The 14,236-nt window shown below is 38.2% G+C and overlaps 2 protein-coding genes across 2 annotated transcripts; both read right to left on the bottom strand.

Annotated features, from left to right (window-relative positions):
- Positions 1 to 4,986: 4,986 nt before the first annotated feature.
- Positions 4,987 to 8,071, bottom strand: LOC108552605 (dnaJ homolog subfamily C member 2). The gene is made up of 5 exons (XM_017907237.1): positions 7,934 to 8,071; positions 7,269 to 7,538; positions 6,767 to 7,151; positions 5,579 to 6,683; positions 4,987 to 5,496 (listed from the first exon to the last, which is right to left on the bottom strand). Exons 1-5 carry the CDS (start codon positions 7,983 to 7,985, stop codon positions 5,446 to 5,448), a joined length of 1,863 nt encoding a protein of 620 aa, XP_017762726.1. The 5' UTR covers positions 7,986 to 8,071; the 3' UTR covers positions 4,987 to 5,445.
- A 378-nt stretch (positions 8,072 to 8,449) lies between these two features.
- On the bottom strand, positions 8,450 to 13,927 carry Rip11 (Rab11 interacting protein). Its single transcript, XM_017907233.1, has 7 exons — positions 13,655 to 13,927; positions 11,460 to 11,498; positions 10,615 to 10,861; positions 10,116 to 10,494; positions 9,755 to 10,029; positions 9,234 to 9,678; positions 8,450 to 9,132 (listed from the first exon to the last, which is right to left on the bottom strand). Exons 1-7 carry the CDS (start codon positions 13,683 to 13,685, stop codon positions 8,956 to 8,958), a joined length of 1,593 nt encoding a protein of 530 aa, XP_017762722.1. The 5' UTR covers positions 13,686 to 13,927; the 3' UTR covers positions 8,450 to 8,955.
- Between the last annotated feature and the right edge of the window lie 309 nt (positions 13,928 to 14,236).

Here is a 14,236-nt window from a genome sequence, read left to right as displayed (position 1 = left end):
CACCATCATCATCATCATCATCATTATTATTATTATTAATATTATTATTATTATTATTATTATACGTATATAATTGTACATATACGTTGCGGGTATAATAATTGCTGCACGAGGATGAATGGCCGATAAACGCGACCTCTGCGATATTTGTTTGTACGTCGGAGGGTGAATTGGTGTACGCGCATGATCCGTCAGGAGTAGAAACGTGGCACGATCCGGATAACAACCGAATTATCCCCCAGACACCACTAACGCCTGTAAATTTCTCCGACACTGCGCGACTCAATCGAAAGAGCGAGACTCGAGTTCCATTTTCATCCGATACGATCCGTCTCTCCCTCCATTTTGTATTCCTGTCCGTCGCTGACGCCAAGTTTCTCCTATCCAACCTTCTCGACCATGTCTCCTTGCTTTTCTCCTCTCTTTCGAGCTCGTCGCTCTTACAAATTATGACTCGACAAAGTTTCCACCCGCACGTGTTTATTCTTGCGGCGCGCGCGCGTGTTTGCGTGTGTTCGTGTGTACGAGCATGCGAGAGAGAAAGGCAGAGAGAGAGAGAGAGAGAGAGAGAGAGAAACAGAGAAACAGAGAGGGAGGGAGTGAGAAAGAGAGAGAGAGAGAGTGAGAGTGAAGAGAGAAAGAGAGGGAGAGAAAGGGGGAGAGAGAGAGAGAGAGAGAGAGAGCGAGGAGAGACAGCGGAGCAACAGGGACAGCTTGTGTGCGAGTATATGTGAACGAGAGAGGAACATAGGTGGCACCCATGCCCGGCCAACGAATCGCCCGGTCAAGAATGACAGCCGTTCCCTTCCACGCACAAAGTCGTGTAACGATGTCGCGCGATCTTCGACCTTTCATCCGATCGTCGCTTCGCCGACTACCCGAACATTTCGCGTGCTCGTTCCTCGCGAAAATAGGAGACCTGAAACCAGGGGCAGGCGCTTCGACGACGAGCATGAAGAGTATCGGATTCGATCGGAGGAAAGATTGCAAGTTGAACGTACGCAAAGTTGAAAGTATGCAAAGAAGACAAAAAGAAAAAGAAAAGAATAAAAAAAAAAAAAAAAATGGAAAACATCCAATAGACACGTGGTTCTGCGGATATTCCAACGACTAATCGAGCTATTTTGCGCGCCGTAAACCTTACCGAGGGATTTCGAGTGAACATCTCGAAGCGAGTGTGCGTGCGCAGCTTCTTCACGCAGAGACCATGGCGTAACGAAAAAGTGTTCACCGACACGCCACTGTCGAACCGAGAACGTGCTATCCGATTAGACGGCGCGAAAATTTGAATCGGAAACGATGGACGCGCGGCGCATCGTGCGAGGCGACGTCGCGAATTTTCCTCGAAAACAGAGCGCGATCAGAATTCACCGTTCTTTCTCTCAAAGCATTCTCGAGAAGGATATCGTGACCGAGAACGAGAAAACTTTGAGGAAACCCGAAACAATCGATACCGTTCAATCTCTCGTGTACCTTGAAATGACTTCGACAATAATTTTCATCGATGATATTTCTCAGAACCACGTTCTCTGGACTCCTCCCGATAGCATATCGATTCTAAACGTTCTACCTTCGACTCGTCGCTAAACGCGTTACCCATTTTTCGCACTTTTACGTTCTCCGTGCTGCGTTTCTTTTCCACTCGTGTTTTAAAACTCTCTGTTTCCTTTCTTTTCTTTTCTCGTAATCTCGATTTCTTCGTTCAGTTACGTTTCAAGTATATTTTCATTCAACTTCAAAATCTAAGACCGATCTTTTTAGGTATATGTATAGTAAATGGTATACATGTATGCATTCGTGTAAGACATAAGAATACGTTCGTAGAGCCGCGGCGAACGCGAGCCATTCGTCAACAAGGGAACCAAAGAAAACTAAAACGCTATTTAAAATGAAACAAACCAACCGACGGACACGTCTTTGGACATTTTCTTAGAAGTACTAAAACATAGGTACGTGGTGTGTGTGAGGAGCCGAGACAGTCGGTGTAATAATACGCGCGGCTTTATCGATGCGACAATTTAAAATGAGATAATAAAAGAAGGAAAAAATGTGGAGTAGACAGGCGAGAAAAGATGTTCGTAGAAAGCGAAACCGATATCTCTGCCACGATAAGTCGCGCGCGATATTACCAATCGTCCTGAGGATGCTATTCGCGTTATATATAGTCGAACCTTTCGTATTCGTTTTTTCCAGCGTCTTTTTAACAATAATTATGTATTTGTCTATAGCGATCTTTTTATACTGTTGTAAAGTGGCGTTTACACCGATCCGTAGAATATACGCGTAGAAGAAAAAATTCTTACCTTTAAATCGTAATGTCGGATTAAGAGCGATGCACGATATATCGTTATCGCTTAAGTGTTTAATAGACGCGTTTAGGGAGACCAACGTTTTCTATGTTACGAGACTGACGATCATCGAAACGTACGGCGTATATGTATACACTGAACGAGAGGCAAGCGATTTGAAACTCGCGGGAAATCGGTCCTTTTAATGCCTCCTTCTTCGGTCTCGCTAGCCTTTGCGGTCCAGTCAACCATCCAACGTATTCGTTCATCGTGCCACTACTCTAAACACTTTACACACCATGCACAGTCGGTATTGACGATCTTTTACGATCGAAACGGTCAGCCATTGGTCGAAACATTCGATGCGCAAGATTCGCGTTCCTAACGGCAGACGTGCGCATACGTTCGCGTGCCACCTAGCGTCCCGATCACAGGTTAAACGTATTTACGATCACCTTACTATCGAGAAATGCCGTTTCCCGTGAATCCTGTATCAAACGGTTGTAACAAAGTTATACGGTGATTCTATTCTGTTAGGCGTAGACCGTTAGTACATACGAAACGACAAATTCTCGAAACTAGATCGAGAAGACGCGATAAACCTTCCGATCGAGCTTTCGATATTTCGAATCTTGCACTTCGATGCGTTTACCCATGCTGCCGGACTCGTGGCACAGCTTTGGCACTCACACACGCTACTCGCACCGTTTATTTTTATTAAGACGTTCTTATATCGACACGGTAATAAACGATGCTCCCATAAATGCCATCATCGTTTCTTAGGAGACATACTCGACCCACTTTGTCAAAGACACTTCGACCATTGATGTTTGGTAGCGAAGAGTAACGTCATTCCTCTTCAGCCTTATTTGTCTTTCTTTCTACACCCGTTATCGAAATATCAACTTTTAAACTGTATTTGTCATCTTCGAAGCTTAACATTTTTTAACCTGAATTTTAATCGGTTAAGTGGCAATCTTCGTCTTATTGGTTACTTCGGAAAAGAGATTAGGTGTATTTTGATTGCGCTGAACATCATCGAGGCTTCCACAATTCTTAGATCCGATTCCCAAACTGTTTATGTACTTTCGTTTACTTTCCTTCTTTATTGGCAATTATTATTCGATACGTTAGAAACAGCGATTTTCAGAAGCAGTCATTCTGAACTCTGTAAGTCAAGTGGCGAATCAACTATCGTTAATCGGTTATACGAATAATACAGTTACGTTACGATATCCAATTAATACGCACAATACGATTAATCGATTAAATGTGGTTTAACAATTGATAAAATGATAAAGTTCATATTGTCGAAAATAAAGTAAAAATTAACGTGATATATAATGTAATTTTATCCGAGTATTCTTAAGTTTGACTACCTTTAACTCGATTGCTCATCTTCGTTGCTTCTCTCCACAAGCATATTACCCGTAACGGTATTATTTGTATGTTCCGATGTTAAAACTGATCGAATCGTAACTTTCACATTTTTCGAAGATCTGTTCGCAAATGTCTAAATCGAGGAAACGTGCTCCCATGCCAGACCTGGTGATTTATGTATCTCGTTAAAAAAAAAAAAAAAGAAAAAAGAAAAAAAAAGAAAAAAAGAAAAAAAAGAACGGGTACTACTTGCGTATTTGCGACTCTTGTTAGTCCATTAGGAATTTTACAGAGTTAAGATCCACAACCTTAAGGTGCACAACCAACAGACATGCTCACGATATACTGCCGTTTTTCTTTTTCCATTTTTGCTCCTTTACTGCTTCCTACTTGTCAAGGAGGATTATTCTTTCCATCTGTTTCCGTACGTAACCTCTGTTCTAAATGATTTGTAGCGCACGATGAACAAACATATTACCCAAATAATGATTCCAGAATGGCAATATCTGACGCGTTATAACCCTTACGTTCGAATGACTTTCTATTCCTTCGTCGAAACGAAAATCAGACACAATTGCGGAACTTGATTTGAAACATCACTGATTTCTATCGCACGCTACAAAACTGGTTCGTAGAGAGGAAATGATAAAAGAAAATGAAACGCGTGGTGCAACTTTAAACGCAAACCCAAGTTTCTTTCTGCACCAGAGTAACACTTATAGAGAAAGAAATGCGACATTTGCATTCGCGAAAAGCCAAACAACTGAACATATTTGTCATACGAATGAGTGAAACAAACGGACAAGTGTCTCCGTCGATCGAAGATATCGGTCACTCTGTATTTACATTTTTTTCAAACAAAGTGTCGGAAGGCACCTAACCAAAGAAGTTAAGCATCCGAAACTCACTTAGCCACTAGGCTTACGCTTTACAGTAATCATATTCTTTTTTTTTCTCTGTTTTTCAAACACGCGGAAGATTTACCTATAATGAATCTGTGTTCCATACTTCGCTTTGTTTACTCGGAACAAGTCGACCTTTCGTCCGATATGATTTCAAAACCAATTAAACGAGATTCTAAACCAGTTTTGGGTAAAGCGAAATATCGAGCGCAGAGACATTCGAATGCTAAATACGTGCATGTGGTTCCGATATTGTGCACACGAGACTGGCGAGAACGACGAAGGAACTGCATGGACAGTATTCGCTGCATAGAAAGGAACTAACACAAAAAATTGTTGTTGTTAATGTTGTCAAAAATGTGTCAAATTAAAAATATAAGAATTTCAAACATCTCATGGTCTGGTTCTATGTTCGAGTGGACATCGAGAAAACACGCGTTTTCGAAATATCGTTCGTCTTTATTTATAAAGTATGTACGCTTCGATCTAAACGGCAATTGCTATTTAGTATCGTATTTTACATTACTTACAAGACATTTTGATCGCTCGATTGCAAAAGGGTTGTTATATGAAAAAAGATTAATTTTCGGAAGCGTCAATTCGAACCTTGGGACCACGATTTTCCATGCAGTTAACGATTGTGATAAATGTACAGTCACTAGGTGCAGCAATTGCTTTCTTGCGTATAAATAGCAGAAAATTCCTAGAACTGTAGCAAACTGTGCATGTACAAACTAAAGCAAGGCACAAGTATATACAATAGCCGACATTCGGTAAAAGCTAAAATTCATCCGTTTTTCAAACTCAATTATGAATTTGTTTGTACCCGAATTTAATAAGTTAAAAAGAATTTTCATATTAAGGACAGACTAATATTATTTCATCACTTGTGCCGCCTTTTTTGCTTTGACGAGTTCGACCAGCTCCTGCAAACGATTGCATACGTAAAAAATTATGAAATATAGAAAATATAGATGCATTTGCAAATGTTACTTGTTCAAAACGTACCTTATACCTCCTCATGCATTCTTTTTTCGTCCTAGTTGGAATGCATGCCGCTATCTGATCCCATCTATCAGGCACGCTTGTAGAATAAGTCTTTAAGGCTTGTTCCAAAAGTTTCTGTTCTGCCGGAGTCCAAGGTTGCGACTCTTTCTTACAATCTTTTTGTTCGGAGTTAACGCCGTTTGAAATAGGATGATCGAGACGTTCCGTGACCGCTGGCATTCGATCCTCGACAGATTCCTTGGCTTTCTTCTCGGCGACAAAATTATCATAAGCTTTCTTGTTCGCTTGCTCCTTTAGACTAGATTTACTGAAATCTGTCGACTGTAAATCTTTAGCTTTTGCAAGAACTTCCTTCGCGTCACGCATAACGCCAGTAGAAGAGGTGCTATGCTGATTGATAAAATTTGCAACAACTTCCCAGCGTTGATTTGTTCCCGCCGGGAATAAATTTACCGCCTTTATCAAAAGTTGTAGATCAGTTTCACTCCACGGTGCTGTATGAGATTTTACTTGCTTTTCCGGTGTATTTCGCATATCGTTACATGTTATACCAGCTCTACGTTCAGCTTCTATTTTCTTTTCTGTTTCTTTTATGATATCGAGAAACGCGACTCTACCCTTGGCCTGTAATTTTTTCATCGTCTCCTCTAACTGAACCAATTTAAAAAGTTCGCAAATTTTTTCAAGACTTTCCATGTGCCTAATATTCTCCTCCGAATTTTGAGCAAAGTAATTATTAGCTTTACAAAAATCTCTCAATGCTTTTCTTTCTTTACGGAGCGCCTTCTTTTGTGCATCTCTCTCTTGCTTAAGCGCATCCAATTTTGCTTTTTCTTCGATCTCCCGCTTTTCCCTTTCCAATCTTTTCTTTTCTGCTGCATTTCTCGCTATTCGCTCCTCCTCTTGTTGTTTCGCCTTTGCTGCTTCTTGTTTCGCCTTTTTTGCTGCTGTCTTTTTATCTTTATCTTCTTGCTGAAATTTCTTTATTCTGGGATCTGTATTATACGCCATATCGACCAAAGTACGTATACGTGCCATTTCTTCCTTCTTTCGTTTTGCCCGTGTTGCTTTGTTCTTTTTCTCGATCCACTTACGCATATCGCGACTGAGAAGGTTATTATATATAGATGATTATAAATATTAGAGATAATAAAAAATATCAAAAAAATATAATTAAGATACACTTACTCTTGACCACTTTCTTTGTCTTCCTCATCCAAATAGGAATATTCGCGCCACGAATCAAAGTGATACCAAAACGAATAAAACTTCTCTACTTTATTCCTAGGTGTATCTAACCCACCTAAGCGCGGTACTGGCTTTTTCGTAGACCATCTAGCATTCTCTTTAAACGCTTGACCCATTACCGCATAAAAGTTATTTTTGCAATCTTTTTCATCTGGTAAATCATCGCTAAAGTACGGATCCACGCTGTCGTAACTTCGACGTTTTGTGGGGTTCCCCAAAATTTCCCAGGCCCGTGTAATGCAGGTGAAATAATCGTCGTCTGGCCGGATTTCCTCGCCTATAGCCTTGCGTTTATCGGGATGATGTTTAAGAATTTTCTGCTTATCTGTAATTCACGCATCAAATACTCCTCAACCGCGTTAATCATTGTGTCATGCAATACATTGAACGATATAACACCTACATTCCTTTACAGAGTATACTTTGAACTTTCTTTACGTACAAGCCCTTTTTATAATCTCCTCGGTTGCTTTGTGCCTAAGTTTTTTCAATCCTAACACGGCATAATGATCTTGATCTTTCCACTCCTTTGGGTCCAATGACCTGAGATACTCCAAGTCATCTTCAAATTGATACTGTGAAAAGTCTTCTTCATCGGATGATTCTGATACCCTTGTAGGCATAAAACTGCGATGAAACTGAGCTGCCCATGCTTGGGCTGTCGAATACAACACTAAGGGACCTGCTGTGCATGTTTCCATCGTGGATGAGCCTGTAAATTACACTTTATTATTGTTAAATTCACTTTTTCTCATGTTCAACTTGAATTTAAAGGCTAAAAAGAACGTTCCGCTCTAAAAAGAACACCTATATGCAGAAATAAATCATATCTTTCGACCACATGGCATATATGTAAAAACAGTAGAAGATTCGTAATTTAAGGTCACCTTTGAAATTTTCGAATACTACCATAGTTATGATTAAAATATTTCTTACCCTATATAACCTATAGAACTCACTAGCTTATGCAGTATAAAAATATTAAAAAGAATTATTTTTAAATTCTGAAGAGTCCTTATGCTCGATAAAAAGGTTGTGCCTCTGAGAAATCTAACCTCACATGACCGGTGTCAAAAGCTAAACGTTAGTAAGAATATAAAGACTTACCAGATACTGTATTTAAATTACTTGAATTGTTATCATTTATATCATTTGTCATTATTAATTGTTAAAAAGATGTTATCTTTTCTAATGAAATTACTAGAGAAATCACAATGAAAACATAAGCGAACGACACTATCGTTTTACGGACATCTCAATAGGAAACCAGCATGTTACTTCGAGCTCCACGGGTACATTAGAATAAATAACGACTACACAAACTATAAACATTGATCACATATAAACATTTTTTTCGTCATACAGCTCTACTATTTATTATACTATTTATTTCTAACATAATTGTACGTTTAAAAATTATTACATAATTTATGGTTATTAAATTATATACACCTTGTAAATTCATATATAATATCTTGTTTTATATAATAACTGCGATAACAACAACAATCTTACAATCCATAGTATATGTATTAATGAAAGTAAAATATTGATAAAATAATTAAATCACGTATCAATAGTTTATTTATTTTAAATATGTTTGTGAAAATATCATACATATTGTATGAAGAAATTGTCATGTAAATATTCAAAAATACAAATATTTTAATAGTATTTGTTGGGATCGTACTTTGGACGGAAATAACATTTTTTTTGGGATAAGCAATTGTTTCTTTTGGGAAGACTAGGGGAGTATTTGCAATTTTTTTTTCTCATTTTATAACAATTGGCACAAACGCTGCACTTTTTCTTTGCCCTTTAAAACATACATATACATAAACCTTAATAACATTCTTTGTTGAAACGATAACAAAACGTTAAAAATTCAACAGAAATTTATACACTTCAAAAAGTAACGTCATTGAGGAATACATGCAAATTATTTAGTTCTAATTGTTAGTTGAAAATAAATTAAAGCCTGTGTACTACAAAGTAGTTGCAGTTAAACGTGTACGAAACGATTGGTATACATTGAACGTAGCTCTATGCAACTATCACTAATTCTTTCAAAGAATACAATTAATCTTAACATTATCAGAAAATATCAGGACGGGAAAGCGATTAATTATCTATTGGTGTCCAGGCGAAGACAAACGTCTCTGTGATTGGTATGGGTTTTGCAATAAGCGCGGCGAGCATTCAATTACTCGCAGTAATAGTGCATCTATATAATCTTCCAAGTCAGTTAAACGTTTCTTCTTTTCTGTTACTTCCGCTTGTAGTTGTAGCGTTAATTCGATTAGATCCTGTACCAACAAAATTTTAATATCATATATTATTCTAAGTTTTTTAAAGTCTTTAATTCATCGTGTTATGAATAATAACAATAGTAAAGCAACGTAATTACTTCTCTCGATTTTCCTTCGAATTGTGTGAGAACCTCATGTGGCAGGTGGCTTTTCATTGTCGCTGTTGGTTTAATTGCATCTTCACCTCCGATGATAATTCTTTCCGAAGATAAATTATTATCGTCATTAAATTCTTTAAATTTATTCTCCTTCTCCTTTTTCTTGTCCTTTTTCAATTGCTTTTCATCTCTGGGATTCCAGCAATTGTATTTGTCTTCTTTCTTTTCTTTAAATTTCTCTTCTTTTACATTTTTTTCCTTATTCGATACAAATTTGTCTTCAAGTTTGTTCTTTATTTGCAAAACTTCACGCGGGGCAGGTGTTATGATCTCTGAAGTTTCTTGACGCTTCAAAGTCGAAGAAGGCGAATTTACAGGTGATATTTCGCGATGTTCGTCCTTTGGTTCGTCTATTACAATTTTCGGACTTTGTTTACTTTCCCATCTAAATATATCAAAATATATTAACACAGTTCTTTTTGTCTTAACATGATCATTCAACGAGAGAGAATTTTATTTACCTTTTAACATTATTATTAACTTGTTTACCATAAAGCTTCAAACCCCACTCGTCGTCTTTGATATTGTCTACTTTGGATAAGGAAGTGGAGGAAGCACTCATGGAAAATCGTGGTGGTTTGTTAGGTGCGGCGTTCATTGGCGCCGGTGGAAGATGTGCCTCGAAATTATTGCCCGAAGATACACTCGAAGCTACTGAACCTACACTATTACTGTTACCACCGACTACTGGAGCATTTAAAGATGATGCCGAACTTTTATGAGATAAATCATCAAACTGAAATTTATAATTGATTCGAATTATTGTACGAAGTATAATAATAACTATTTAAAGTGGCAACAAATTAATAAATTCTAATTTACCGTAAATTCATCCTCGTCCTCGCTAATAACACCAGGATCGGCCTCTCCAGGTTCCTGTCTCGTAGTTCTAAATTTACGCTCCTCCCTTTCATCCAGATCGTCTCCTTTGTCCAAATTATGCTTGCTCTTTCCTTTCACGCGATTGCCGATCGATTTGGCTAATTTTTTCAAACCTTTCCGTTTCTCAAAGCTACCTATACTGAGTAAACTTCCGCCGATCGAATGAGCGGCTGTGGATAACTGACCAAGGGAACTTTTGTGACGTTCTTTGTGACTCAAATCGGTTAGACTACCAGCTTTTACAATGAAACCTATTTTTACTTCGAGTTCACCTCTCTCTTTCGTATTTTCCTTGCCTGGTTTACTTCCAAGTGCGTACCTAGGCATAATTACAAATTACCCAAATGGTTTTTCTAATGTTTTACCTTATTCGCAAATCACGATGTGAATATACAATGTGATCTGAATTATCGTGGAAAGTAGAAATTGAAGAACCTACCATCTATTCCTTGGTCTCTCGTAAACATCGAAGCTAGATAGGGGTATGCTGACAGTACCGAGGAATTCGTCGACTCCCAAGAAATTACGATGAAGGGCCGTAAGGACAATTTCCGCTGTGTTTCCTTGTTCCGGTATAAGTAATTCGCATTCCTCGTGCCATTCCACGTCCTTCGATGCTTTCTCCTTCACAGACGTTTGGTATTTTTCTTTCCCGAGCGCAATCGTCACGAAGCAGTCGTTGGTTTCTGCGTTATTAGGTTGAAGCGTTTAACGTGGGTGGAAATGGTTAACCGCAAGGTTAGGATTAACAAGCTACATAACGAATATTAAAATCTTGCAAGAGGCGGCTTCCATTGTCTACTTATTGGCCCCATAAATTATCTTCGCGTGATTCTTTCATCTTTCATCCTGCCCAGACAGTGCTAATCGTTAGCTCATCACAACTTATAACGTTGCCATTGTAAAATAAACAGCCAAAATGGCGAATTTTTATTCGTAAAATTATCAACGTTTTATCCAACATGTAATAATCATTTCGTTAAAATATTCAAGACTCGCCGTTTCCTCGACTTTGTCGTTATACGCGTTTGCACGTTTTGCGAAATTCAATTTGAATGCAGAACGAATTACGCAATATCAGCAAAAACGATTCACCATTGTTTTGAAATTAGACGCGGTTCAATGAAAAAAGAGATACTGACATCGATGTATTGCATTACGTTGACCTACAAAATCCGACGCGTATGATGTAAAAATGACTAGGACGATTATAATTGCCAGGGCGTTTGTTATATCACGTAAAATTTACGTTCTCGTGAAAATTAGGCTAATAACGATACTTACTGTGTTTTCCTTTGGTTAATAAGCTTTTCGCCCTCTGAACTGCAAAGAAGAAAAAATTGTATTAAACACTAGAAGAAAAAAAAGAAATTTTTATGAATTATTTTTTAATGACGCGAGTTCTCGGTACGACCGATATCTTGAAATGTGGCAAGTGTTTCGATATGTGTACCGTTTTAAATGTCGAAGCTGACAGTTTTTCCGCCCATCGAAATCTGCGTAAATTCAAATACGTGATAAAGAGGAATAGGCGTAGCCATAGGCGTAACTTCATCGCAAACGATAAAACGTTATTCGATATGATCCGTCCGTAAAGCTAGGTCGCTGTTAGAATTTGTGGGATAATATTTTCTAAAAGCATATCATGGCTCCTGAGCATATCCGCTTCTCTCTGTCGCGATAAAACTGCGAATGCATTGCTTCCTGGCTATTTCTTTGCATTCCTACAGCAAAACTTTGCTTCCACCACGTTATTACTTCGCTATTTTTGACCAACTCCCGCAATATTTCCTAACCTACCGTAGCGCCAACGCATGAAATTTTCTTTCGCCGCTATCGCACCGTATATTTCAAACAGCATAAAGTTCTTTGGCACTGCATTGTACCATGAAATACCAATATTCAAACTGAACATTTGATTGAGAGCACCTGCGAACAATATTTGTTCCTGCATTGCATCTTATATTTCTTATAATAAACGAAATGTAGTTGATGACCGCGATTCTTTATGGGATCACATAAAATCTACGGTGTTCCTCGATTTCTCGTTGAACAAAGCCAATTGGATGGGAAAATCAACTCTCTCGCTGCATACTTCCACGACTCTATTAGACGAAGCGAAATGTTCACCGCAGCTGCAGCCAAATACCGTTTACTCGGAAAGGAACATTCTTAACGGTTCGAGATCACAGTTAATTAAGTTAGAATACTGTTTCTCTTACCAGCAAACAAAAATCTGCATCAATTTACACGTGACACGATGTAAATCCTTAAATTCAGTATAATGGGAACAAAAGATAGCACTGCATACAATTTCATACATGATATCAAATTTTCTTTCATTGCTTTATTTATAGGTGCAATAGGGTGAAAAGTATAGTTTAAAATTTATCTTATATTAGGCGAAAAAATATCGCCTAGTTTAAAACCAAAGGGCACTGAAAAATATACCTACGATACTGGGCAGAGGACTCGAGCATAGGAATAAGAAGGGGAATCATCAGCTGCTCCTACATATGCTTTCACACTCTACCTATTTTACATCAAAAGGAAAGTATTAGAAGCTTGTCAAATCGCATGTAGATGCTTTGAAAATCAGCATTAACAGGAAATCTAATCCAATTGAATGTTCAAACAAAAAACATGTTAAAAACTGCAGTGTTAGCTAATCAAATGTCCTTGATTATTTTTTTGTATCGATATATATTTGTTGTACAAATTTTAACAAACGAATTAAACAAACCAATTTTCAGTCAGTACTCGATTCATTCAAGTATCAGGATCGCGGACGACCGCGCGCGGTTTAAATACATCGTCCTTACTTTGGCATGATTCAAAAACGTCGCAAAATGTGTTTCGTGATTTTAATACTAGACGTCCATCTAGTATGAAAATATTTACATCTACCGAGGAACTAGAATGCACGAGTTTATGCTATTCGCGCACGTAAGCAATGGAAATATGCATGTGTATACGTAAGATTGCTATCTTTTCGACTAAAGTAGCGTTCGTGTTTTTAAGGTATTCGAGTTTTCACCGTTTCTTCCCAATCTGTCTATCGCGTTACGCGACGCTGCACTTGAATGCGATGAAAATTTTCTTCGACATTCGCTTTTTCCATGCTTTACAGTGGTAAACGTTAGCCAAGAGGAATTAACGTGTCGCAAGTTGATCTACATTAACCATTTAAAAATACCGTGACAATCGAGGTCGCTTAAGTAAGACACGTCCTCTACAATATAAAAGTATACTGCTAGAACACAGGGTGGAAGATCTATTTTCTCGGTAAAAATATTTCTGGCAATGTGTAACGAGATTGCAAGGTTTCGATCGCCTACATTCAATGAAGGATACGTAACCTAGCTTACGTGTAAGCGGTAATTGGTTTACAGTACATCTGTTTCGGTGCGAACCACCTGCCGCATAAATCACATTCCTATCCGTTATGTTAAGGAACTTTCAAGTTCCTATACACTTACCTGTCACTTGAACGTGCGTCGGACTCCACATTTTGTTCGATTCGGTTACAACGTACGGTTACAAATATTCATCTGTTGTTCCTTCTACGTCGGACCGATCTACGTAACTATCACTATTTTAATGCCGGCTACTGGCATTACGCGTCTTGATTTTCACAACTCTATATGTTACGGAAACGATCCACGCCAACAACAAACTACCCGCGGCGCAATGTATCAACGACAACTATACTTGACTAGTGTTCGAACAACCGCTACGTCCGCTTTGCGCATCGCGCACCATTACGGTAACTACTGCGCATCTAGTTTCGCGCATCCACCACGCTCACGCTTCAGGATCGTACGATACGTTTCGATCGCCTTACGCCATCTATTTTGTCATTAATTACATTTGAAAACAAATGGTACATTAATTTCTTTGAAAAGTTACGTTGAGTATTATTCGCAAAAAAAAAAAAGAAAAGAAATAATATAATTCAAAATTGACATATATTTTAAATACTACCTTCTGCCAAACTCGAATAATTTCAACGATAAGATAAGAATAGGTAATTCCTCTAGATTTATTTAGTTTAGATAGAA

This window comes from Eufriesea mexicana, unplaced genomic scaffold (assembly GCF_001483705.2).
Source record: "Eufriesea mexicana isolate 0111107269 unplaced genomic scaffold, ASM148370v2 scaffold7348, whole genome shotgun sequence".
Lineage (NCBI taxonomy): Eukaryota > Metazoa > Arthropoda > Insecta > Hymenoptera > Apidae > Eufriesea > Eufriesea mexicana.
Note: the sequence above shows the minus strand (reverse complement) of the source record. Positions and strands in the feature narration are given on the sequence as shown.

Excerpts from the sequence above, each read along its gene's own strand:
- LOC108552605 (XM_017907237.1), bottom strand. The coding sequence starts at position 7,985 with ATGACAAATGATATAAATGATAACAATTCAAGTAATTTAAATACAGTA. Across the intron at positions 7,539-7,933 it reads TAATTTAAATACAGTATCTG|GCTCATCCACGATGGAAACA; the intron begins GTAAGTCTTTAT and ends TGTAATTTACAG. Across the intron at positions 7,152-7,268 it reads GGAGATTATAAAAAGGGCTT|ATAAGCAGAAAATTCTTAAA; the intron begins GTACGTAAAGAA and ends CGTGAATTACAG.
- Rip11 (XM_017907233.1), bottom strand. The coding sequence starts at position 13,685 with ATGTGGAGTCCGACGCACGTTCAAGTGACAG. Across the intron at positions 11,499-13,654 it reads GACGCACGTTCAAGTGACAG|TTCAGAGGGCGAAAAGCTTA; the intron begins GTAAGTGTATAG and ends TCTTCTTTGCAG. Across the intron at positions 10,030-10,115 it reads AGGACGAGGATGAATTTACG|TTTGATGATTTATCTCATAA; the intron begins GTAAATTAGAAT and ends TATAAATTTCAG.